General features: G+C 45.8%; 1 protein-coding gene across 4 annotated transcripts in view; it reads right to left on the bottom strand.

Moving 5' to 3' along the window:
- The window catches only part of NFAT5 (nuclear factor of activated T cells 5), a 956,760-nt gene that overhangs the window by 582,094 nt on the left and 353,679 nt on the right, over positions 1 to 20,987 (bottom strand). Inside the window, exon 1 of one of the 4 annotated variants that reach the window (XM_086945729.1) lies at positions 10,594 to 10,680. The exons of the other annotated variants lie outside the window; for them this stretch is intronic. Coding sequence (XP_086801855.1) covers positions 10,594 to 10,598 — 5 coding nt within the window. The 5' untranslated portion in view covers positions 10,599 to 10,680. Of the gene's footprint in view, positions 1 to 10,593; positions 10,681 to 20,987 lie in introns of those variants that run through there. 4 annotated transcript variants of the gene reach the window in all.

A 20,987-nucleotide genomic window follows, 5' to 3' on the forward strand; every position in this document is an offset into this window, starting at 1 on the left:
GATGCTGTGTTCTCGTTGTGTGTGAAGTAATCTTGTATGCTGGATTTGTGTGCGTCTCTGAAGACTGGGTCCGATAGGCATTCCCTAGGGAGGCGCCAGGTGGGGACCGGTGGGTGTGGGGGGCGCCAGGTGAGGTGTATGATGTGGGCGTCGTGATCTGAGAGGATCCGACCCAGGTAGTCTGCATATGTTATCTTGGGGAGGATCGGTGCAGAGCAGAGGAAACGGTCTAGGCGAACTCGGAGGTTGTGTGGGATCGAGTGGAAGGAGTAAATGCGAGCCAGTGGGTGCAGGTGTCGCCATGCGTCAGTAAGTGCCCAGTGCGTGGTCCATGTCCTGAAGAGGTCTGCTTGTCGGGGGGCCAGGGAATGTGTGGGGGGAGGGTGCGAGCGGTCCAGGTAGGGGTTCAGTGTGCAGTTAAAGTCGCCTCCCAATACCCACGGAACTGTAGTGAACTGGGCCAAAACGCCCGTAAGGTGATCCCAAAACTGACCCTGATCCGTGTTCGGGGCATAGATGCTGCCAAGGAGTACCCCCTGCCCATCAAGTATTCCCTCCAGAAGCGCGTACCTGCCCTCTCTATCTACCACTCGCCGGAGCACTCGGAAGGGAGTACCTGGCCTTACCCAGATTAATGCGCCGCGCGCGAACGCTGAATATTGTGTGGCACAGATAATCCCTCGCCATTTGGCCTGCAAGCGAGCAAGTTCAGTAGCGTTAATGTGTGTCTCTTGCAGAAACGCTATGCCGGCTGACATGCGCCTAATGTAGGAGTATACAGAGTAGCGCTTACTGGGCGTGTGTAAGCCCCGTACGTTTAGTGTAAGGATATTAAGGTCTGAGCGGGGGACTGCCATCTCTGGGGTGATGTGGTCGGGAGGGGGGCCCCCCTACAGCTCCCGTGGTCCGCCCGTGTATGTGCACCATATGTGTTCCTGCGCGCCAAGCTTCCTTTAACGTGGGGGGGGGACTAGGGGAAGTAACAACAACCAGAACTTCGGGTGGGCAACAGTCCCAATGCTGAGGATACGTCACCGAGGGTGGCATATCCAAACTAGTGTCCCACTAGGGGAGAAGTTCAACAGAAATCCGTGGGGGTGGCAGCGTGTGTCGCTGCTGGGCCTGTGCGCGGGTCGGGCTCTAGCAGGAGAAATGTCTATCGCTCGCTAGCGCTTACAAACATCAGGCAAATTGGTCTAGGCTTCTAGACGTCGCGCGACATAACAAGCAACCATGAGAAGGATATAGCAGTTGACAGTTCAATCTTCACGAAGAGGTGGTGTGGTGGCTAGTCAGGGCAGCATCCAGTGTGAGTGCCACAATCAGGGGGGAAGAGATTGGGCCGAATCCCGACATAGTTCCATCACTATCCCGGTCTTTCTCAGGGGTGAATAGGTGTGGTTGACCTTCCAGGTCCGAAGCCGGGGGTGACGCGTGCAGTTCGGTCACCGCCCGTAGGGCATCTCGTCGCTCCTGCATGATTTGTGTGAGGTCGGGTGAGCCCGCTTGGCTCTTGGGGTGGCCTGATCGAGCACGGCTCGCGCCCCGTTTCCTGGATCGTCTAGAGTCGTTGTTGCGTGTCCTCTGGGGTCCGGGCTTAGGTATCAGCGGGCAATTAAATTCAGTCCAATCCTGCGCGTCCGCTGCCGTATCGAAGAAGAGGGCTTTCCCTTTGTGGATCACTTTAAGGCGGGCAGGGAATAGCAAGGAGTATTGCAGGTCATTTGCGCGGAGGCGCCTCTTGACTTCCAGAAACGTGGATCGCCGTTGTTGGACCTCTCGAGCATAGTCCGGAAACACCATGACGTGCTGGTCTTCCACTTGCAGGGGGCCCGCCGTCCGGGCCGCACGGAGCACCGCGTCCCGGTCTCGGAAGTGCAGGAACTTGGCCAACATGGGTCGCGGCGGAAGACCGGATTTGGGTGCCCGGGCCGGGACCCTGTGGGCCCTCTCGATGGAGAAGTACGGAGACCGGTCGCAGTCCGGAGTGAACGATTTAGTCCAGGATTCCATGTAAGTCAGAGGGTCCGAGTTCTCAATCCCCTCCGGCAGGCCCAGGACGCGGATGTTACAACGTCTTGAGCGCCCTTCTAAATCCACTGTGCGCTCCTCCAAGGTCTCCACGCGGCGCAGGATCTCCTGCATGTCTGCCTCCTGCGACTTCACCGCGGGTTGTAATTCAGTCACGATCCGCTCACCCTCTTTCACCCTGTCCGCCAACTTACGGTGCTCATCGCGGATTAGGCTAATGTCCGTCGTCAGGGTGCCCAATCTCTCCTCCATCGAGAGGCGAGACATTTCAATTGCCGCCAACACCTGGTCCAGTTTCGCTGATAGGGTAGGGTCAGTTTGCGACGCGTTGGCCTGCGTCCATGTTCTTGTTTGTGGCATCTTCTCGATAGCCGTTTCAGGGACCGCCGTCGCCTGAGAGGCCCTCGGCTTCCCCATGGGTGCTGCTTAGAGGAAGAGGGGGGGGTCCCCGGGTCGTCGTGCGCCTCGAGGGCGGTAGGTCGTCGCCCCACAGCGTCGCCGGGCGGGTGGCAGCTCCGTGTCGGTCGGCTCCCTCAGTCTTCACCAGTACAGGGGCGGGGCCCGCTCCGCTCCGGGGAGCCCCAGCGGGGGTGTCAGAGGTGGCTTGCGGCCGCCTGGGCCGTGGGTCCGACCGCGGGGGGAGGTGCGTGGGTATCCTCTCCTCTCCGGGGGGAGTGTGCGGCTCAGCAAGGGCGACAGCCGCTGGCTGCGCCTCCAGCGCAAGTGGAGCACCCCTAACCCTGGGGCGAAGTTCGCGTTTGTCCTCGGCGCTAGGCTTGCATGGGCGCCATTTTAGGGTCAGGCACCCGAGTCCTCCGGGCTGTTTATGTAGGCGAATGTGAGCTAAGTCCCTCGCCGGGCGGCGCCGTGCTCAACGACCCCCCACGGGGCCCGGAGGGAGGAGGGGGGGCCCCGGGGGTGTCGGCGTTAAGGTCCTCGAGGGAGGAGGGGAGAAATCGGTGCTCACCGCCCTCAATGACGGTGCCTGGCGTGTCCAGTCCTGTGCCGCCGGTGTGTTCGCCGGCTCCCCCCTGTCCGCGGTGGCGGGGGCCACCGGGGTGCTGGCGTTGGGATCCTCGGAGGAGGGGGGGGGGAGGGGGAGAGGGATCAGCGCTCACCGCCGTCCGTGATGATCACGGACTCCTGAGATGTCCAGCCCTGTGCGCTCGCCGGCTCCCCGCAGTCCGCAGTGGCAGGTCAGTCAAATCCGAGGGCCGATCAGGCTCCCGGCGGGGAAATGGCTCCGGTGTAGCGGAGCCCCGGGGCGGCGGCCGCCATCTTGTGTGTCGGGGCTCCGGGGTGGAGGAGGGCACCGTCCGGTGCGTACTCCCGCAGGCAGGTGTCACTCTCTCCGCGGGTTTCTCCGCTGCTGTCGGCTGATCGCGTCTGCCGGGGCTGTCGTTCAGGGAGCTGACTCCCGGGAGCTTTTTCGTCCGCCGGTCTGAGGCGCGCCCGCCATTTTCGGGGTCGGCGTCCCTTGGTGTCGGCGGAGGACAATCCGGGTTGCGACGTCCGCCCGCCGTAGGATCAGGTCATTTGAAGGATGCCCCAGTGTATGGGGGCATCACAGGCGCTGTGGTCGGCAAGTTGAGGCTCCCGGCGATCTCGTGAATTGGGCAAGATGCTAGCCCGATCGCGGAGCCTCAGCAGGACACAGCCGCCATCGTGGCTTGCTAAGCCATTAGATTCTCTACACTTGTGGTGCCATCAAATCTCAGCAAGTTCCTCTAAAGATGATTTTGTTTTGGTGTTCATGCTGTCCATAGTCACCCTTCTAATGTTTTCTCTTCTCGGACAGAAAGTAAGCTGTTGAGCTACAGCCTTTGGTGTAGTTGTTCGGATTCACCCTTCCAATGCTTCATCTTTTGGAACAGACATAAATATGGGAAAAACTGCAAATATCTAGTATCAAACTATATATTTTATTTTATGCAATAGCACTGATGCAAATATGCTGGGTGAATAGTTTAATGTTAAAGGTACACTGCAAAATACGGAGAATGCAAAAACACTATTGTACGGAAGAGTAGGTCCGGTAATTACTATTTCGACTTCAGTTACAGTTTGTGTGTGCCATCAGGCTAATGGTAGGAGTAGGTGCAGGTCGAAGATTTTTCATATTTTTTTTTCTACACTTATTTTCTCTTGTTGTTGAACTACAGCCTGGTAGAGACCTTTGTGAACACTCGAAGCACTTCAAGCTGTTGGCTGTTCATTTCAGCCTACTGGTTGAAAAGATGCCTCATATTACACAGTTCACTACTCCGCTTCCCCGATCATGCATGGTGCGATTATATATTCTTTTGTGCTTCTACCCAGCAGTGTACTTCTTCCCTACTGTTGACTAACTGGGAAAAGTTCTGTTTTGTTTAGGCGTTGCGATTGTGCTTCAGCTCTATCCCGTTAGCCTAGAGTACTGCTGTCATCAAGAACCGCACGCACTGACATGGGTTGTGAAATCATGCTAATTGAAAGTTTGCCTAACTCTCACGTGTTTTTTTGAAGGGTCATACACGTTTGCTGGGCCTTGATTTTTTTTTAACCAAAATGTGGATACTTTGTATCACAAACACTAAATGCCTGTGCAACTGAGGGTCAATTTTATAAGTTCAATAACTTACCTTACACCAAAGTGGCTTTCAGGATTGACTAATGAGCACAAACTGTTCTCTTTGAAAGATTATTAGTGCTGCACAGTTAAAGGACTATGCCTTTCTTAATATCCAATCCAACTGGGACCGGAATTGCTTCCAACGTGGAGAGCTGCAGCAGGGGGATGCCCGATTGTTGTTAAAGCTGCTGGTGGGGCCCGGATTAGTTCTCCAGTTGCTGAGGAGGCGGTTTCAATAGGTCTACGCGCTCGGCAGGCACATGAACGCTTTTGAGAACTCCCGCAGTGCAGGGATGTCCCATTGCTGTTGGTGGGGACCAGACTTATCTCTCTCGACCGATGGGGAGGCAGCCATATTGCTCTACACACTGGGTGGGTGCATAAAAGCAGTTGAAAACTCCCACAGTACGGTCCCGTCTGCACACATCCGTGGTCAGTCAAGGATTGACTGGGACACCCCCTGACACCCCCTTACATTTAATTTTTAAGATTGCAAGTGCTCAAGTATACTTTTATATTTGATGTCTTGTCTCCTTGTCTTATAACCAAGGGTAGAAGGAAAACCATAACCAAAGCTGCCACAAAGAATACTCCTACTTCTAAATCAACCTTAAATACAAATTACCTCCGAGATAAAGAGATTGTAAATGTGGAGGAGAGATTGGAAGAGACGCAGCGTGTGGTTAACTGAGGCCTTAACAACAGTGGAAGAGACAAAGGGTGTCCATGTAAACTCTCCTATAGAAAAGTCTCACTCAAAACCTAAGCTTAATCTACATTTATCCCATACTCCTATTTTCACAATTGTAAAACTTTCATCATCCATAGTGCGACCTCCACCGTCCAATAAGGAGGACCAACAAAGTCATCCAAGCAAACGGAGGATAATATTACAGAAGTTGACCTTGTCTCTTATGTTTAGAGTGTTCAGGGAAAAAATATGGAGAATTCTGTAAAGGTGGCCCTAGAGGCAAAAAAACAAAACTCATCCAGTTCAAGACAGGCCTTAAACAGGTTTTGGAGCTTATGGAAAGCAGACCCCTATTTCAAGTATGCAAGTATAAAGACCAGGTGAAGTTGTGACAGGATGCATAAATGATAAGGCAAATGGTGAATCACCCTGATCCCCCCCAGGAGATCATAGTACAACGACAGTGCAACTGAGATCATATCAGATCAGATAGAGGGATGTATGACAGAACCCCATGCATGCCTTTACAACGTGGTCTTTACAAAGCATGCTTCCTAACCACACATGCCTTTAGCTCAAATGTTTTTATATGCATATGCCTTTACCACGCATGCCTTTACGACAAAAATGTAATTATTTTACAGGGGAGTATACACCGTGTGTGTGTGGGTATATACACACATATATTTACAGATGCATGCATACATATCTATGTGTAAATATATACATATACACACACATATATATATATACACATACATATTAATATCTCACCTTATTAACCCACAACACCTAAACCCATACTTACCCTGAACCCCTAAAATACCCCTGCCACCCAATAACCCACAAATTCCCTAAAAAAGCCCTGCCCTAACATACATACATATATATATATATATATATATATATATACACACACACACACACACTTAATATACTCACTTGCGTAATACTTACATTTTAGTTGTAAAGGCATGCATGGTAAAGGTATAGTCGTTATAAAAGTTTCGAGCTAAAGCCAGCATGGTAAAGGTATGCATGATTCCATTTGCGTTGAAATGGCTGTTTCACCAGATAGAGCTCCTGACTAAGCATGGATATCCATATGAAGAAAGCTCAACACAGGGAGATTCACATTAACAAAATCAGAAGAGAGTCAGGCGCACAAAGCAATCTATGAGGGGATCAAAGTCATTTATCATCAAAGGATATCTTGCATCTCCCTCCGGAAGCTACAGCCTATGTCTTGATTCTAATGGGGGTTACAGGTTTGAGCCCTTTCAGAAGGGAAACTTGAAGAGAACTTAAAAACCAATCAATAACTTTTTTAGCACAAAGGATATCAAATGTGAATCAGTTATCCAAAGAGATTTTGATGGTTATAAGAGTCAAATGGATAGGAAACTTTAAGGAAAACTGTGGAGGGAGATTGTATCATTTTTAAATATAGACATCCTTATATGGATGAACATATTCTTATATCTCTCCAGAACTTACACTTACAAGGTACTCATATCGAAAGAAATGTTGTTCCATTGGGATCTTTCTACAGACCTGAATATTTCCTTCCCGCTTCAAACCAATGCCCAAGTAAAGTTCCTAACATTATGCTCAATTGTACTTATTCGATCTACAGGGGGGGGGGGGGGGGGGGGGGGGGGGGGCATACATCTTATATTGCACCAGAGATAAACACAGCCAATGAATTTACAAAACTAGTCATAATAACTACATTTGTGAGAGGTTTGCCTAAAATATTAATAGTCTCATGGAATATGGCAGGACTAGCCAACAAGACCACATGGAGGACTGATCCAAATATGTTAATCCATCTGTACAGCCTGGGTCACCCTAACTACTATGGGTGGGGCAAAAGGCGGTCTTGTTGTACTGGCATCAACCAGCGTTCCTCTAAATGTGTTAAAAAACATGTTTAACATCAATATATTACCAATTGGTGTTATTGACCTCTGATGGCAACACTGATCTTTGGACGAATAATTTTTACAATAACATTTTTTGGTGCTACATGGTTTAAGGCGGTAGAAGCCTTGGAGATTGACTTAGATTTGATTTCTTATAGTTTAAATTATGTTTCTATATTATGGGCTGGCGATTTTAATGTTGCCACATGTCCTCTTTCTTCAAAACAGGGGTGCAACCTCGCCAATACTCAGGGTGAGGCCTTTGGACATTTTAGGCACTGCCCTTATGGTACAATTTTAAATAAATTGATGTTTAAACAGCCTATTGCCCAAGTGGTGTCCCTCAACCTTTCAATTTACTGTTATAGGAGGCAATAGTAATATTGATCATATTCTTGCCTCAGTGAACAACATGGTTATACCTACCACATTTTAGCTGGGGGAAAATTGCATTAGTGATCATAATCTGATTATTTTAACGGTACAAATAAGTTTACAAACAGTAAATCGGGCGGATTACTGAATATCATCCCTGTTGAGCAAAACGAAAATAAAATGGACTACAGTTGATCCTTCTAGCTTCATCTCAAATCTAACAAAGTAAATTTCACATTTCAACCTGTCTTGATCATAAGGCTAACTATTAGCAGATTATGAAAGCACACAATCAAATCTTCAACTCCATCAGCCAACTATTCTCTATGGAAATTGAGGGTAAAGGACAGGGGAAAAAGGAAGGTTTACTCAGAACTGCACTCGTGCCCGTCATGATCTTAACAAGTAGCTTCATTGCCAACCCAGGGATGCTGCGGCTACCCAGGCTAGTAGAATCAGATATAAAAGGGCCCTATATGATAGGGAAAAAAAGAGTCACAAGAGGAGGCATGAGCAAAATTAATTCAGGCTGCAGAGACTAAGGAGAATATATTTTTCTGTAACACAATAAATGCCCCTCTTTTTTTAAAAAAAATAACTCTACACCAATCCTTGACTGCTCGATTCCAGTGGCTGAATGAGTGAATTATTTTGCCTCAGTATTTATATCATCTTTAAGGTCAGACATTGAAGTCATGAAACCTCTGGTATCCTCCTCAGCCCTTATTGTCTTTTCTATAAAGGAGGTAATCAGAGCATTGGACAAAAGTACAGAGGGAAAGGCCCCTGGCCCTGATGAGGCACCAAGGGGCACCTATAAGTATATTCCTACCCAATGGGTACTCTTTGTTTTAAATGCAACCGGAGCTTATACAATCGTCCTGGCTCAATTATTCCAGCCTTTACAAAAGGGTTCCAAAAGTGACCTAAAGTGTTACCGACCCATATCCTTGCTCGATTGGTACTGATACCCCTAGAATTGGACAACAGCCTGTTGCAATTTTTTTGTATGTGTACGATGCAGTCCTTCTATCTCTAATGCTAATAAGTCTGCAGAATCTAATTAATACTTTCACAGAGTATATGGAAAAGAAAGACAGATTAACCAGGGGAAAATGTTCACCGTGTGCTGTGGTAAAAGCAGACTAAAGACTGGTCCTTTTATATTAAGGGAGAAAGATTTCCAGTACTAAAACTAGTTATTTAGGCCTACATTTTTCTTCTGATGGTGGATGGAATCATCCAAGGGAAATCAGTTGTACCAACATGCTAAGAAAAAGGAAAGGGATATTTAGTTTTGCAACAAAATTTGGTAATAAGCCAATAAAAGAAAGGCTGACCCTCTATGGTGCCAAAACAGTTGCAGCAGCAACATATGGTCAAGGAATACCGGTGGTTGGGAGAGATAACATAACATTACAAAGGCAAGAGAACAAGTTCCTGAGGGACTTCTTGCAGTACCACATTGTATTCCAGAGACTTGTACACATAGAATTAGGGATCCCGTTTTTAAAGGATTTAACAGAGGTAAAACCACTGCTTTTATGTCATTCAGTATGGTCTAAAACCGAGACACAATTTACTAAAATAATCCTTAGAGACTGCTTAGCGTTGGCTCAGGCACCCAAAATCCCCTGGATATCATATGTCAGAAATTTAATAAAGAAAGGAACTTGATAATCCAGATAGGAATCTTCGGAAGACTCAGGAAAATATAGTATAGTTCCCAAAAAGGGATTTAAAAGACTACGCATGTAGTTTGAGTGCCGAGGAAAGGCATCCGAGAGACAATAATTAATCTACTTTAGTGAGTTATAGGTCATCTTAGAAGTATTCATGTTTTGAACCTTACATTAGTTTATCTCAAACGTGAACCATAGATATCTCCTAACTCGATTCAGTCTCAGTATAATCTACAGTTTATCTGCATTCACGAAAAGTGTTGTTCGGATCCTAATACCCTTAAATGCACATGTGACAACCGATCTATACAGTCAACATTGCAATTTGCACCTTTTTGTAAATTGAATCTTGTTTATAGGAAACTATTTTTGAAACCACTATTTTTAAAGGAGAAATTGTCCGATTACCAGGAGGCATTTCAGTAGCTGATCAATTTAAAGAATGCTACTGTATACAATGCTGTAGGAAAGTAATTTATTAATGTTATACGTGTAAGGAAAAGTTTGACATCTGGAAATTGGAGCCCTTCAGTAACCGCAATTCTGCATTTACATATGATGTGGTTTATTTTTATCCCGTCCAAGGGCTCTTGATCCTGTTGCTATAAATCCACGATTTAGATATGAATTTTCTTGTGATGCAAAGCAGCTCTTAATAATTGTAGATCAATTTTATTTTTTGATTTTATATTTCTAGGATATAGCGCTTTTATAGTTTATTTAGTTTTAAACTGAATTAGTATTGAACTTGAATTCACAATCCACCATTAAACTGAGGAATAAACTTCTTACTTTCAGTTCTATTTCTTCCATTCCCATCTTTTTTAAGCTTTGACATTTCATGGGTCTATGCAGTGTGTCCTAAGATGAGCACTTGAAAGCTCACAAAATGACCCAAAGGAAATTAAATTTGCAGAGTGGTCTATAGAATGACTCAGTAAAGTGAATAGAAATAGGACCATGTACGTGTGCCTCAACAAATTAAGTTTGGATATATCCTTGGAGCTCAAACGCAATACCGAATGAAATTTAATCCATGGATCAAGCCTGATGCAACCAAGATACTTAGTCACAGTACCAACCTTTAAGGATGAAAGGAATAAGAATATTAACTTTTCACTGGATTTATCAAGCCTAAAAGTATCCATTTAATTGGTGAAAGAGTAAACACATTAAAAAAGAAGCGAGTTATGTCCATATTTCTGGTTGGCTACTGTTCCCCTAAGTTGATGCCACAATTTCAGATAAAAGAAGTTACTGTTTTCCCATTCTATTAACCTCATCCTTGTCCAGATATCTTGATGATACTACTGGATTCTTCTAAGGACCTCTTATCTAGCAGCAGCTCAGCTTTCTCGATGGCTCCTGGTTTAGGGAACAAATTAGGAAAGATAAGCCAACTGGAAAAAAATACGTTTTTTCGCTAGCTACCTTCAACAGTATGCCATGGGTATTAAATATGCAAACAAAGCAACTCATTCAGACAGTCTCAAACTGAATAATACAGAGTCATTTGCATTTATTTGAGAAAGTGTATCACTTTAAACGACATACATTGATTTAGTTGTGTAGGCTGGGGCGTCACACTAAAACAACAAATAAAATATAGAGTTAGCAAAATGGAAAGTTTGCTTGTTACTCTGCCTAGCCTTCATCTAGTTAGTAAATCACTTATTTCTCTTATCATTCTTTCCCGCCTGCAACAATGGAATCAATCATTCTGTATTCTTTCCCACTGCATTGTTTGTGGACATTACAATTTGAGTTCCAAAATTATATGAATATATTATTTTTAACCATAGAGCAGATGCCTCAATTATTTCATACTATTGGTCACTTTCCTTTATTAACTGTCTGGTGCAGCAGAGAGAAGACACCCTCACTCCTACAGCCAAATACATTAGCTTTTCTCTACTTGATCAAAAGCACGTTGGTCTATGAACTCAACTATATATGTTAGCTAGTGGAGCCTTACAATAATAAAATCAATTCTCAGTTAGTGGTAAGTATTTAAAATCCTTCTAAATTGATCAAGTCCAAATACTGAGGTTGAGACTTCTAAAAAGGCAACTAGAAAATGGATCCAGTAGAGATCAATGCATTTGTAATATGGTAACGCCGGAACATTACTTCTTAAAATATGCAAAGTTCTATTTCCCTATTAGGCATCACCAAAAGCAAATACCAGTTCATGTTCTGGGCAGTGAAGACACTTCTATTTTTGGGCATGCCACTAAGTTTGGTCTTGGAGACTTGCTTCATTAAAAGCACAGAACTGCAATTCAATAGAGCTTCTGACTATATCAACAGTTTATTTGCAGTCCAATTAAACTGCCGTAATTAACAAATTCAATAAACGGAAGCTCTGCATATGAACATAAGTTACTTACCTGTAAACTGTGGTTCTCCAGTATTGGTGTCTTTCATAGATTCACATGCTTGAATATTCCCCGTCGTCGAAGTGGGAGTCCCACGGTACATAAAAATAGCAGTAATATATGCATGTATATATGAGAAATATTATAAATAAAATATACATACATATAATGCAATAAAAATGTAAACTTAAAAAGTACCATAGAACAGAATAGGCCCATTGAAAAGCCCAAGGGAGAATTCACTTTAGTAACTTATAGGAGTCATTATGTGTTGGTCCACATTCCAGCCAATCAGGCTGTAGCCTCCTCTAGAACCTTCTCCTCAGAAGCCCAAGTCCTCAGATTTTCGTAGCACAAGTAAGTATAAATGCTTGAGGAGAGAGAGCCTCTGAGGGGAGGATGGGAGGGTCGCATGTGAATCTATGAAAGACACCAATACTGGAGAACCACAGTTTACAGGTAAGTAACTTATGTTCTTCTCCAGTATTAGGGGTGTCTTTCATAGATTCACATGCTTGAATAAGAATAGAAAGCAGTAAAACATACATTAGTCATAAAGGCAGATACAAATTAAGTGTAGGCAAAACTTATCACTTAATAATCAATAAAAAACCAAAACATGACAATACCTTTATGACTGGAGGCGGGTAGCAACAGAGGCTCACCTTTATCGGAAAAGATTCCGCAGCACCGCTTGACCCACTGCCGCATCCGCGGCATCTGTTGATTGCAGGCAGTAGTGCTTCGTGAAAGTATGGCTGCTGGACCAAGTAGCAGCTCTGCAGATTTGTCTTAGAGGTACCCCCACAAAGAGGGCAGCAGAAGTTGACACAGCTCTCGTGGAATGTGCTCTAGCAGGAGCAGGAAGGGGCTTGCCAGCCCGTTGATGACAAAAGGATATGGCAGACGATATCCATCTGGTGATAGTCTGTTTAGTTACGGGTTGTCCTTTGCATACTGGACCATATGCAACAAACAATTGATCAGACTTTCTGAAGGCAGCTGTGCGTTGAATGTAAAATTTAAGACAGCGCTTCACATCCAGAGTGCGTAAGGAGCGCTCCGCTGCAGATTGAGGTGCAGGGAAGAAAGTCTTAAGAACAATAGGTTCATTGAGATGAAAGTCACTGGGAACCTTAGGAATAAAACTGGGATTTGTTCTCAAGGTAACAGCCTCGTTGGAAAATTGCAAAAACGGTGGCTGTATAGTAAAGGCTTGAATGTCGCTGACGCGTCTAGAAGAGGTCAGAGCAAGTAACAGAGCCACTTTCCACGTGAGGAACTTCAGATTGGAAGAATGGATGGGCTCGAATGGAGGCAAAAGTAGCTGAGACAAAACTAGGTTGAGTCGCCATGAAGGTGGGGGCCGACGGATTGGAGGGAACATCCTAAAAAGGCCCTTGAAGAACTGTCTTATGATCCTGGAAGAGTACAAAGATGTTATGCCATCATGACGGAAACAAGAGATAGCAGCCAGAAAAACCTTAAGGGTGGAGTGAGATAGTCCTGATTTTGCTAGCGACAAAAAGAATGGCAAAATTTGTTCTGGCTGAGCACGCATGGGATCTAGTGATCTAGTGGAACACCAAGCGCAGAAACGCTTCCATTTCAGCTGGTAAGTTTTGACAGTAGATTGTGCTCGAGCATTTGCTAGCACTGTCCTACAATCTTTGTCGATATTCATGTGTGCAAATTCATTGTACTCAGGTTCCAAGCATGAAGTTGAAGGTATGCTGGATCCGGATGGCATATTTGACCTTGATGCATTGTGAGAAGATGTGGCAGAGGATGCAACCGTATCGGTTGTGTCAGAGAGAATAGGAGGAGATCTGAGAACCAAGGACGTCTCGGCCATTTGGGTGCGATCAGGATTATCCGACATGGTTGGAATCTCATTCTGTGTAACAGACGAGGAATGAGCGGCAGAGGAGGGAATGCATAACTGAAGGCGTTCGACCAATTTATTGAAAAGGCATTCCCACTCGACTTCTTGTGTGGATGCCGGCTCGCAAACCTTAGACATTTCCTGTTGAGAACAGTTGCAAAGAGATCCAACTGCGGTCGGCCCCACTGTCGGAAGATGTAATCCAACGTTGGTTGGTGGAGTTCCCATTAGTGGTTGTCCGAGAGGGCTCTGCTGAGCGCGTCCGCCAGCACATTGGCCACACCTGGTACATGGATCGCTTGGAGATGTATTTGACGTTGGAGAGCCCAGTCCCATATTTCCTGTGCCAGCTGTGATAGCACGAGAGATCTTGTGCCGCCCTGTTTGTTGATGTAGTGCATGCTGGTGGTATTGTCTGTCTTCACCAACAACGTCTGTCCCTGCACTACTCTTTGAAAGGACTTCAAGGCCAAGAAAATCGCCAGTAGTTCTAAGCGATTTATGTGCCAAGTGCGCTGAGACGCCGTCCACTTGCCTCTCACGGACATTCCGTCGAGATGAGCACCCCAACCTTCTAGGGAGGCGTCTGTCGTCAGTGTCAGTGTTGGTTGTTCGTCCTTGAATGAACGACCTGTTGCTATGTTTGGAGGATGAGCCCACCACTCCAACGCTCTTTGTATGCGGGGCGTCAGATGGATCTTGTCCTCGAACGACCCTGATACCTGCTTCCACTGGCTGTCGAGTTCTTCTTGAAGGACTCTCATGTGCAGTCTGCAGTTGGGAATCAGTTGAATGCACGAGGAAGCCATGCCGAGGAATGATTTGTACATCCGGACAGAAACGTACTGCCTTGACTGTAGGAACTGAACTTTCTGCAACATTCGGCTCTGACGTTCCTGTGAAACGAACACTTGACCTAGCCGAGAATCGAGCGAGGCTCCTAGAAAATCTCGTTGTTGAGAAGGGCGAAAGTGTGACTTTAGGCAATTGATGGAGAAACCTAACGTTTCGAACAGGGATATGCAGACTTGTGTGTGTTCTTGTGTCAGTTGGAAAGTCCTGGCTTTTATGAGGCAGTCGTCCAGATATGGATAAAACTGGATGCTCTGTAAGCGCAGGTAAGCGGCCACCGGGGCTAGGATCTTGGTAAATACCCTCGGTGCCGATCGAAGGCCGAATCGAAGGACCTTGAATTGATAATGAAATTGGCCGACTGTAAAACGAAGGTATTTCCTGTGCCTGGTGTGAATAGGCACATGGAAATATGCATCTTGAAGGTCTATTGTCGAAAAGAACTCTCCTGGAATGAGGAAATTCAAAATTTGAAGCAGGGTTTGCATCTGAAAAGTCTTTGACGCGATGAACTTGTTTAGAGCCCTCAGATCCAAGATGGGGCGCCACTCTCCTGATTTCTTCTTTACTAGAAAGAAACGGGAGTAGAATCCCTTGCCGCGTTGACATTGCGGTACCAATTCTATGGCTCCTTTCCTGATCAGAAGCTGCACCTGGGCCAACAGTTCCTTGAAATGGGGAGAAGGTGGGCCCGAAGGCGGGCGAGCGGGGGGAAATCTCGTAAATTCCAGGGTGTGTCCTTTTGAAACTACATCCAAGACCCATCGGTCGTTGGTGATGTTCGACCAGTTGCAGAAGAATTTCGAGATTCGACCTCCAAGATGCACAATCCTCTCACTGTTTTTTGCTGGTGTTCGCACCACCTCTGTAGTTGGACTTCCGCTGGTAAGGTCTGGAGGTGGATGAACGATTTTGGGACTGATAGGATCCTCTTTGTCTGTTATCGTAAGTGTATCCTCGATATTGGCCCGTGCCTCGAAAAGTAGAGGTTCCTCCTCCTCTACCACGTGCCCCACGAAATGGCCTCTTTCTGTATTGAAGAGTTGCTAAGGACTTCGCTGTGTCCGTGTCCTTTTTGATGAGTTCCAAAGCATCATCAACGTGCTTACCGAACAGGGACTCGCCATCGTAGGGCAAATCAAGCACTCTGGATTGAACTTCCGGACGGAATGTTGTTGACTTCAGCCAGCCTTGGCGACGCAAAACTGCAGCACCCGCCAATTGTCGGAAGCCAGTAGAGGCTATATCGACGGCACAGTCGATTATTTCCGTTGAGATCTTTTCTCCCTCGAGAATGATGGCCTGTGCTTCATCCCGGATGGAGTCGGGCATTTGGGGGAGTAGACCAGCGATCTCGGACCACATTTGACGGTCGTATCGACCCAGAATGGCTAAGGCGTTGGAAGCTCTTACCGATGTCCCTGCCATTGTGGTAAATTTCTTACCAATTGAGTCCAATTTACGGCCATCCTGATCCGGGGGGGAAGTCAGGGGTATGGCTGGATTTCGAGACCTTTTTTGTGCCGCCTGAGTGATCACTGAGTCTGCTTTAGGCTGTGAAACTAAGCAGACCGGGGAAGTAGGCGGTGCTTTATATTTTTTGTCCAGTCTAGGCGGAACGGCTGGAATGGAGTTAGGACGTTCCATTAACTTTAGACCCTCTTCCCATATGTGGTCGATGATAGGGATGGTATGAGTTTGACGTTGAGGCAAGTCTTTAAAGTCATACAAAAAACATTCCGCTTGTTGCGTTTCCAACGTTAAGTGGAACCTCTTAGCTGCACGAACCATAAGGCTGTGGAAACTCGCGATATCCACTGGTGGCGAAGTTCTTGGTGATGTTGGTGGAGTAGAGGGTGTCTGTGCTCTATAATTGTCCCAATCCTGCATTTCCTCATCATCAGTGTCATTATCTCCAGTGTTTTGTGGAGTTTGACCTTCATTATCTGTATCAGGAGCAGCACCTAAAGGAGACGTAGGTGCAACAGTCGCTTGAGCTCGAGGCCTAGGTGCTGGAGACTGTGGTTGAGGCACTGGAGACGGAGGGCGTGGAGCTGGAGGCTGGGACCGCTGCACTTGGGGTGCTGGGGAAGGCGGCAGCGATGGTGGAAATCTACGATTGTAGTCATCCAGCATATGTTGCAGGTTTTTCACCATAGACATAGGAATCTGTGTAAAGCGTTCGTAATTTGGTTGTTGTGAGCTATCCAATGGAAAAAGGACATTCCCATCTTCGACGGTATTATCCGCATACTCATCCTCATCGCTGTAGTCCTGACACTTTATGTGTAAATCCGATGGACTGGTTGCTGGTTGATAAAGTTGATCCACTTCTGAATCATTTCCAGATTCCTCTGCTCCAGATTGAAATAATTTCTCCGGAGGTTGAGATCCACTCCTAATAGGACTTAGCTGTATAAGTGGGACAGACTTGAGGGACGAAGTAGAAACCACCTTGAAGGTGGTAGTAGATTGTAGAGGTTGTTGTGTCGTCAACGAGCCCGTCGACGAGAGTTGTATAGCTTTAACACCCTCTAGTTGTTTTTTCGTTGGCGCCGCTGTATCCAGCGTAGGATTTTTATATTTGGTAGACAATGATTTTTTGGTCGTCGACGAGGCCGTCGACGAGGCTGTCGACGAAATTGCAGTCTTTGCCGTCGACGAGGTCGTCGGCGGAGCAGCCGTCGATGGTGGGTTCATCGTCTGCGTCGATGGTATCGTCGACGGGGTTGTCGTCGACGAGGATCCGGTCGTCGACGATGATGCCTTGGTCTTCGTCGACGGGAGAGCCGTCGACGGTGGTTGCGTCGACGATGGTTTCTTCGTCGACGGTTTGATTGACGAGATCATAATAATGGATGAGATGGGTCTCACCTCCTGGCTGCTCGTCGACGAGATGATCATCGTCGTGGCAGAACTAGTCGACATGGAAGAAGTAGTCGTCGACGTTGAAATTGCCAAAACAGACTTCGTAGACGCTGAAGACGTCGACGGACGCGTCGACGAGCCCGTCGACGAGCCAATGCCCGTTTTAGAAACGGAGGGCATGGTCTTGGGTCGAGGCGCCAGAGAACCAGGTCCCGTAGGCGCGCCCTGAAGCAAGTCTTGTGAGGAGACATCCTTGGAAGATCCCAACTTTTTACTCTTCTTAAGAAAAGGAGAGGGGACTTCAGTCTCAGACCCACGCTTCTGAGAGGTTTTCGAAAAACCAGATGACATACTCTCAACATCGGAAACGATGTTATCAGATGATTTCAACTTCTGTAGCCACAGAAGTAGACGAGCCTCTCTGTCCCTCAAAGTCTTAGGTGGAAATTTGCGACAGAGTCTGCAGGTAGAGACAACATGATACGGATAAAGACAGTAAATACACTTACTGTGTGGATCCTCATGAAAAAGGCGAAGTTTCCCACAGGATGGACAAGCCTTGAACAGAGTTTTCTTTGAAGAAGACATTTTGAAGAGAAATATGAAGAAACTTGAAAGAAACTGAGCAGAGCTCAGGGAGACTCCCTTCACACGACGTGCGGTAGAAAATCTGAGGACTTGGGCTTCTGAGGAGAAGGTTCTAGAGGAGGCTACAGCCTGATTGGCTGAAATGTGGACCAACACATAATGACTCCTATAAGTTACTAAAGTGAATTCTCCCTTGGGCTTTTCAATGGGCCTATTCTGTTCTATGGTACTTTTTAAGTTTACATTTTTATTGCATTATATGTATGTATATTTTATTTATAATATTTCTCATATATACATGCATATATTACTGCTATTTTTATGTACCGTGGGACTCCCACTTCGACGACGGGGAATATTCAAGCATGTGAATCTATGAAAGACACCCCTAATACTGGAGAAGTTTCCTTATGCCATCAAATCAAGAGCAAATGAAGGTTCAATAATATTGTAAAAAGCACACAAAAAACCTTTTCACTTGAAGGCCAAAGTGTTATATGACAAACATTCAAACACATTTTCATCAGACTCTAATCAGGGAAGTACAGTGGGTAGGTGGATGCAAGGGAATAATTGGTTGAGTGCACCTTGGCCAGGTTAATTGAGTTATTCAGGTTCTATAGAGATTCTAGGAATGTTTGTATGTATTAGGGGGGGGTGTTGCTGTTGCTTCCCGATATCAGTGATACCCCTGTAGGAGGGTTTAGAGTACAATAATTGAAGTCACCAGATACAATTTAAATCTGTGCAGGACATCCTAACATGAGGGTGTGTGTTTTGCACAGGATTGTAAAACGCACAGATGAATATATTTCTACATTTATTTCCTGCTTAAGAACACAGGGATTTTATTTCACAGGTACCATTAGGATAATGTTACTTATGCAGTAAGCATCTGTTCTTGGCATGTAGAGCTGTAGATTCACATGCTTTGCATACTCCCGCCATCTAGTGTTGGATCCAGAAGTTTGTAAGTTGTTTTTCTTCTAAGAAGTTTTTCCAGTTACAAGGTGAGGTGACTCCTCCTTTCAGTGATAGTGTGCATGAGCATCGATTCCATTGTTAGATTGTTTTCCTGCAGAGGGTGAATATGGAGTTAGTAAGTGTAGAATAGAGATGTCCATGCGTATGTACGTAAAATGAGAAAAACAACAAATACAGATACCCGGGGAGGCCGGTGGGCACATGTGAATCTACAGCTCTACATGCCAAAAACAGAGGCTTACCAAGTAAGTAACATTATCTGTTTGAGGCATGTGAGCTGTAGATCACATGCTTTGCATAGATTATACAGCAGTATACTCCCAAAGTGGTGGCTAACCTGTAGCTGTTGCAGTTGTCTGAAACAGTGTTTTAAGTACTGCCTGGGCTACATTAGCTTGTTGCCTCGCTAACACATCTGCACAATAGTGCTTGGTGAATGTGTGCAGTGTAGACCATGTTGCTGCCTTAAAAAGGTCAGCTATTGGAATATTCCCTAAGATGGCCATAGTAGCCCCTATCTTGCGAATAGAATGCGCTCTAGGGGGGTATTATCCAAGTTCTTTTCGCTTTCACATAACATGTTTGGATACATTTCTCAAACCATCTTGCAATGCCCAAGTTAGATATGGGATTGCCTTTGTGTGGTGGTGAAAAAGCAACAAAAAGCTGCTTTGTTTTGCGAAATTCTTTTTGTTCTTTCCAAGTAATATAGTAGAGCTCTTCTAACAGAGTGTGTGTAGAGCTCGTTCTGCTACAGAATCAGGTTGAGGAAAGAACACAAGTAACTCAATTGATTGATTGATATTAACGGCAGAAACTGCTTTAGGAAGAAATTGAAGACTGGTTTGAAGAACCACTCTGTCCTCATGAAGCTGAAAGATGAGCTCCTTATAGTTAATGCCTGGAGTTCACCAAATCTTCTCAGGGAAGTTATTGCTATGAGTAAGGCAACATTTCATGAGAGGAATTGTAATTGACACCTGTGCATTGGTTTAAGTGGCGGACCCATAAGTTTCGTAAGGACTATGTTTAAGTTCCACGCTGGTGCAGGTGTGACTCTTAGTGGTATTACTCTTTTGAATCCTACCATAAAGGCTTTAATCGCTGGTACTCTGAATAGAGATAAGTGTTGTCTGTTTTGTAAATAAGCAGCTACTACCTGCTAGATGCAAGCGAATGGATGTGAAGCTAGTCGAGATTGAGGTAAATGTAACAAGTAACAGATGATGTTCCGTACAGAAGCATCAAGAGGATTGCTATTGTTACAATAGATAAATCATTTCCACTTTGCTGCTTTCTAGCCTCTTTTAGGCTATTCATACAGTCTTGTGATAATTGTAAACAACCAAACTCTATGACTTCAGGAGCCAGATCACTAGGTTGAGTTCTTTGGGATTTGAATGCCTGATTTCGCCATGGCTCTGAGTGAGGAGATTGGAGGTGAGATGCAACTTTGGTGTATAACTACTGACAGCTCCAGCAGGGTGGTGAACCATGGTTGATGTGCCAATGTGGGAGCTATGAGAATGTGAGGGATGTTTGCCTGAGCTTCGGAACTACCAACGGAACGAGTGGAAGTGGCGGAAAAGCGTAAGCAAACATCCGTGACCAGTTCACCCATAGCGGTACAAAAGGGGGTGGTGGATTAAACCCAGATCTGTTGACTGGGTGTGAGTGTTTGATTGGTTCAGATGCTCCGTCCATCACCACCCCCTTTTGTACCGCTCAGTTCACCCATAGGGCTTTGCCTTTGGAGAGCGTGTGTGGGAACATGGAGGCAAAGCTTAAGCATTTTGTGTTTTGCTTGTGGCGAACAGGTCTACGTGAGGAAAACCCCATTCCTGAAAGTATGGGAGGGGAACTTGAGTATGAAGTTTCCACTCGTGTATTTGCTGCTTCTGTCTGCTGAGAAGGTCTGCAATCTGATTGTTTATTCCTGGAAGGTGCTCTGCCAGGAGATAGATCTTGTGGTGTATAGCCAATTTCCAAATGGTTTGTGCTAGGCGTGACATTTGGAGAATGTGTGTCCCCCCCCCCCGTTTTTGTATGTAGTACCTTGCTTTCATGTTGTCTGTGTGGACTAGGACGGCTTTGCCTACCAGGTGACTTTGAAAGGC

Source organism: Lissotriton vulgaris, chromosome 12 (genome assembly GCF_964263255.1).
Source record: "Lissotriton vulgaris chromosome 12, aLisVul1.2, whole genome shotgun sequence".
Taxonomy (NCBI): Eukaryota; Metazoa; Chordata; class Amphibia; order Caudata; family Salamandridae; genus Lissotriton; species Lissotriton vulgaris.